Source organism: Engraulis encrasicolus, chromosome 19 (genome assembly GCF_034702125.1).
Source record: "Engraulis encrasicolus isolate BLACKSEA-1 chromosome 19, IST_EnEncr_1.0, whole genome shotgun sequence".
In the NCBI taxonomy this organism is placed as follows: Eukaryota; Metazoa; Chordata; class Actinopteri; order Clupeiformes; family Engraulidae; genus Engraulis; species Engraulis encrasicolus.
Window position 1 is genome coordinate 24,546,210 of NC_085875.1, and position 5,906 is coordinate 24,552,115.

A 5,906-nucleotide genomic window follows, 5' to 3' on the forward strand; every position below is an offset into this window, starting at 1 on the left:
ATGAGGTGAGAGAGTGAGAACAGGTGGAGCAATTAGGCAGAGCAGAGTGGAGAGTGAGGGATAATTGAAAGTGATTAAGCTTGTAGACAGAAGCCAGGAGAGATATCATGACAGTCAGTGAATTAAAAGTATTTGAATTTTGTATCCTAATACTTCCCCCCTCTGTATTTTGAAATTTCAAAATAAAAGAAAATACAATAGGCTGAACTATGCAATTGCATAGGAAAACTATGGATCAAATAGTAGCCTAAGTGGAACTAGTAGCTATTAAGGGGTGAAGGAATCAAGCTGGCAATTCAAAGATTGACAGTTCAATTCCCAGGTAACATTGGCAGGTAACTACCTGACGAGTTATTAACGAATAACCAGCCTCAAACTTCTGAATTATTGAATATATGCTGTAGGATCGAAAAACGCCACTCTTGATAAAATATCACCAATAATAGAAATTGCCATGCTAAGCACCAAAGCTGCAACTGAGATCATTACTAATGTTGCACCATGCATCACCCACAAGATAGTGCATTACTTTGCAAGATACATGGACAACAAGATACACTTTATTTTACTTGTTTATTGAACTCACAGACCTCGACACATCTTTTTTTAAAGCTCGTTGTGCCAAGGAGTTAGCCTTCTCCAAAATTATAAGAACTGAACATTGTTTGTGGAACTGGAACTACACAGGAGTTTGTGTGGTTTGCCCTACCTTTTATTGTGTAAGTGAATTGAATTGTTATTTTTGGTCATGCCAAGCCATTGTTTGTGTAGCGAAGGGAAATTGAGTTTTCCTGTCGAGACTCGAACCTGGATCTTCTGGCATGCAAAACTGGGGCTCTATCCGCAAGTGGCCGGACTCATTTGCATGAAAGTCAGAACACACACACATAGTGATGATCACAGTTTCTGTTGTATTTTGTGTAGGCCTATTTGAAAATGCAAAATACAGTATTTTGATTATTGATATAGTTACTATTATTAGTAGCCTAACATATTTGTAACATTTTAGAGCTGGGTATTTTGTATTGTATTTGGAAATACATTTAGTTGTGTCTTCCTGTCATCCCTGGGTGGTGGTGAATAAATTCAAAGAAACTCAAAGTAATGACAAAATAGGAACACTAGATGGTGCTGTATATTTATCAGCATGTGCCTATTGGCACTGCAAGGTGGGTGGGAAGAGTGAATTATAGGAATTATATTATAGAGTGCATCTAGTTATTATTATTATTATTATTATTATTATTATTATTATTATTATTAATAATAATAATAATAATAATAATAATAATAATAATGTATTGTTATTATTAATACTAATTTATTATTATTATTATTATTATTATTATTCCTATACTTTTCCTGCTTAAAAAAATATCGCCTTCAAAAATTAGAGACAAGAAAAACTAGGCTAGGCTATATGTCTAAATAGGCTACTGTTTAAATGTAGGCTAGTTATTGAGGTAGGCTATTCCATTCTGTTATCAAACGATTTTCTGATATTGTGCATTCTTTAAGTTGATGCTGTATTAGCCATGTTTTTTCCAATTAATGTTGGAAATAAAACATTGCTCTCAGGTGTTTGTACATTATACAGTGCAGAATGGCAAGGAGAGAAAAGATTATTTAAATATCGTGACTAGTAGTCTATCGATATTGAGGTATCAAGTCTTGATACCGCCTAGGCTATAACAACTTTTAGGAGCACTAGGCCTATATGACAGTCCTATTCATGAAGTCATGCCTGAAGGTGGTGGAAAGACAAGGCTGCTCCACAAGAACCTGCTCCCATGTGACAGCTTGCCAAGACAGCCAGCGACAATCAGAGGAGAGGGACCCCACTGAACACACGGTGTGCATCCCAATATGTGTCCTTGCCTCCTCCACTTGTGCTTGTCTCCTCGTCCCGCCTCCTGGCCCCTCCTCCGTGGAGAAAACGATAAAGTTTCCCAGCTGTCAGCCTCGCCACAACAACTTTTGAGGGACTGTTTTTCATTCACCATCCCAATTGCAAATGAGAAAAAGACTTTACAATTGAGCTTTTGCAAGATATTGAAATATAATGCTGTTGTCAGTGATGTCATCATGACGAGAAGCAAGTGGAGGAGGCAAGTGGAGGAGGCAAGGTCACATATTGGGATGCACCCACCGACAGTGAAAGTGAAGGTCATTGTAAGTATGTCTGCAAGTTTACTCAGGTGCCAGTGCAGAGTCCATGGCACTTGACACAGGTGTAAGAGTAGATAATGAAATGTGTCTAAAAATGGAATGTGACGATATTTTATTTTGAGGGGGAGAGTGCCCTCTGAGTTTTTAATTCGTCATACATCAGCCACTCCACTAGGTGGCAGCGCTATCACAGAAATCCAAGACCTAGCGAAACATAGAAGAAGGTTTTAGCTTGAAATTCATAGCTGACGAACGCCACTGAGATGCCGCCATTCGAACTCATCATAACAAGAAGGTGACTCGTGGTGGATATGTCTCAGTATTTATCAGGTAAGCTGGTGCTTTTTCTTCGTCTCAGTGGTTGATGTTAGACACCGTAACGTGAAATGCAATGGGAATGCCATATTCAACTTTGCCTATGAATATTAGCCGATGGCTCTACCCTGCATTGGCGCATGGAGCTAGTTCTAATCAGTTGTTTCAAGGCAATGCGATTTTTGGTTTAGTTGGCGTCCAATTACAGGCTATTAGCAGCACATGATGCGGTAAATTTGCACTGTGTATGAAGGTGGACAGATGGCATTTACTGTAGTCCCGTCACGCATTTGCTAATCCAACACTCGCCCTGTTGGCAAGTAAACTCCGTGTTTGTAGGCATATCACCTGTCTTGTGGTAGCGCAATGAATTCTAGGTAGACCAGGTCTAAATGACTAGCTCTAGAGCAGAGAGGAGAGTAACCTCTGCCAAGACCCATCGGATTGTGTCATGGTGTAGGCCTGGTGTTAGTCATCCATGTATAAGCCAATAGGCCTAGTTGTGTTTAAATGAACCAAATTGTGGGTCAAAGAAGTCCAACATGTCCTTCAGTGCAACGGATACCTTTGCTTACTGTAAATGCAAAAAAAAACGTCTTTATTTTTTTGGCTTGGCTTTCATGCCTTCACTTTTCAAAATATTGTTTTGAAATTTCATGTTTTTCAGTTACAGTAAGCAAAGGCATATGTTAGCACTGAAGGACAGTGTCATGTTGGACGTCTTGACCCTTATATGTATTTCTTATAATTCCTCTGGTTAGCTGTGGTCTGTTTAGTTCTCATGTGAGGGGCTTTCCACCCAACGGAGGTTTTCCGACACCACACAGCAGACGGAGGGCTATAGATTTCCCTGAATGCATTAGATTAGAACTACGAATGCCTTTAAAAATTGGCGCCGAGCCGAGGCATCAGCACACAAGTTTAAGTACAATTCGCCGCAATTGACGGCTTAAAAGTGGTAGTAGCCTAATAAATTATTCCATTGTACTAAAAGTTTAACATTGCCCTATTGTGTAATGGCCCTTTTCGCCATGAAACGCACGTGAAAAAAAACCGCTGTGCGAGTAGGCTAATTACAAGCACTTTTGTTGGGCTTGATATTTTCCTCTGCCGGTGATTTTAATGTGTGTGGATGTTTCCAACTTAATGTTTCTTAATGGCAACTCGGTTTTTCTCACGCATCCTCACAATGTTACCCTACTAGGCCTACAGTACTATCAAAGGAAGTTCAGTTAAACAATAATTATTATTTATTAATTTAAAAAGGGTCCACCACACTAATTTGCAAAAGGTGAAAACATTTATGGATAGGCCTACGACGTGTGTCCACAGAAGTGCACCTGCCTGTGATTTGTTTTTTGTTGACATAAATGCCATTTTGTTTAACAGAGCTGAGATGCGTCATCCTCCGTGGACATGAGGTGCGGAGCTACAGGTAGGCCTATGTCTTTGTTACCATGGGATTAGATCATCATGTTTAGGTGCTAAGGCTGCTTCCCTACTTATTTGGTTAATAAGTGAGGCACAAGGATGAAAGCTTCAATAGTCTAGTGGTTACATGGGACCTCTTATTCTGAATGTACTCCCATTTAATTCTGAATTCTGTACTTGCCTTGGAAATATGGTTACAAAGTGGTTAAAAACACATTTCCCTTTTTAGTTGAACCCTTGCCAGTGGCTGATGCAAACAACTTTTTTTTCCTTTTTTGTTTCCAAAAAAATAACAGGAAAGAAAACGGCCCGAACTTTGCTTCATCTGCCCTCCTGACATTTACGAACATTCTAGCCACTCTCCATGCCCAACAACTGTTTTGATCAGCTGTCGTGGACTGCTGAAGTGCCTTTCGTCTGGTAGATCTTAGACTGCTGCTACTGTGGGTGGGAGAGTTCTGGACTTGGACTGTGCGTAGCCTTGGTCTGCAATTTGGTGTTGTGCGTTCAGCTGACTTTGAGTATGAGTACTGCAATGAATGTTTTCTTCTGCATTCTAGGGACCAAGAGTCTCTTGCTTGTAAATCAGGGTCATTTACTGGCTTTGTTAACCACTGACTTGATTGCACACCGTTGTGCGTTAGGTCTTGATGGCTGGCCTGATGTTTGCATTGTTCCGCAGAACCCAGATTACCAACCTCCGGTAGTGTAGAGTAGGTTAGACTAGAGAAGCTGTGCGGGGTTGACGGTTTTTCGGGTGCTGTAGACATGCTCACGTCTCCGGTCCGGAGGCCTGTCCAGATAGACTGACTGGCTGTTACGGTACATTCCGGTCTGTGGCTCCTTCGGCTCCCTCGCGTTGCCAGGGCAATAGGGTCAGTGGAATGCCTTGCTGCGCAGGCTGGACTTCAATGTCGTACTGGAGTATGGAGGGAGGTATTCACTGCAGTGCTTGTCCGGACTCAGCGGGAGGCAAGGCACCCGGTTTCAGACTGGGGCGGTGTGTGGTTCGGCTCCTTGGCTCCACTGCCAGCAGTGGTAGTGGTGCAGGAACTGTTGGGCGAAGGGTGTTTCGGCCGTCTGCGGTGTCTGGTCAGGGCAGTTGCAAGGACATCGAGACCGGCTGGATGATTCCTGTCGGGAGAGGAGCGGGGGCAGTGCCGTCATTGCGCACGCCAGGCCTCAGAGGACCCACTGGACAGAGGATTGGTAAGCATTATTTTTGGAACACGTTCATCTTTTGTTTGCATGTAAACAGAGCTTTTATTCCCTAAAATTGATTTTAGAGTTTTAGTGGCACACCTGTCCGTAGCATGTGTTTAATTTGATCGACATGCTGTCTTTATATAAATTGATAAAATAAATAGCGCTTTAAAAAATATCTGCCTATGTGTAATCAAGGCCAGAAACGGGTAAAGAAAACACACACATCCACTTAGTGATTATTGTGCCATTTTTAGAAATGATGTAATTTTACACCTCCCTTGAGTTAAATGGTTGAGGTGTGCACTGGATGTAGAGTTTGCACTGCCATGATATGCTCAGTGAATGGTTGAAATAACAGGAAAAAGGTACACCTCAATCATTTAACTCAAGGGGAGGTATGAAATGAAATTATTTCCAAAAATGGCACAATATCACTTTAAATTAGGCTGAATGCTGGACTGACTACTCAACTAGAAGTAAAGTAAAGTAAAGTAGTAAATGTAGGCCCTTAATCAGACCTAATATGAAATTAGGGCCCAGGCACATCATCAGAACCTGCAGTCAGTACACACACACACACACACACACACACACACACACACACACACACACACACACACACACACACACCCACACACTGTACAGTTTAATATATCAGTCCTGGCTTTTCACACATTACTCACACATATTCAATACACACACACACACAGTTGTTAATGGTCTGTCACAGGGTTGGCACACAAGTTTGAAATTGTGTTTGACCAGTCTCCAATGTGCAGTTAAAG

At 41.4% G+C, this 5,906-nt stretch overlaps 1 protein-coding gene across 6 annotated transcripts in view; it reads left to right on the forward strand.

Moving 5' to 3' along the window:
- The first annotated feature begins 2,419 nt into the window (after nt 1–2,419).
- Nucleotides 2,420–5,906, forward strand: part of LOC134435089 (uncharacterized) — a 13,725-nt gene continuing 10,238 nt past the window's right edge. For all 6 annotated transcript variants that reach the window (XM_063183865.1, XM_063183864.1, XM_063183868.1 and 3 more), the window contains exons 1-3: nt 2,420–2,499; nt 3,874–3,919; nt 4,212–5,124. In XM_063183865.1, coding sequence (XP_063039935.1) covers nt 4,800–5,124 — 325 coding nt within the window. In that variant the 5' untranslated portion in view covers nt 2,420–2,499; nt 3,874–3,919; nt 4,212–4,799. The remainder of the gene's footprint in view (nt 2,500–3,873; nt 3,920–4,211; nt 5,125–5,906) is intronic.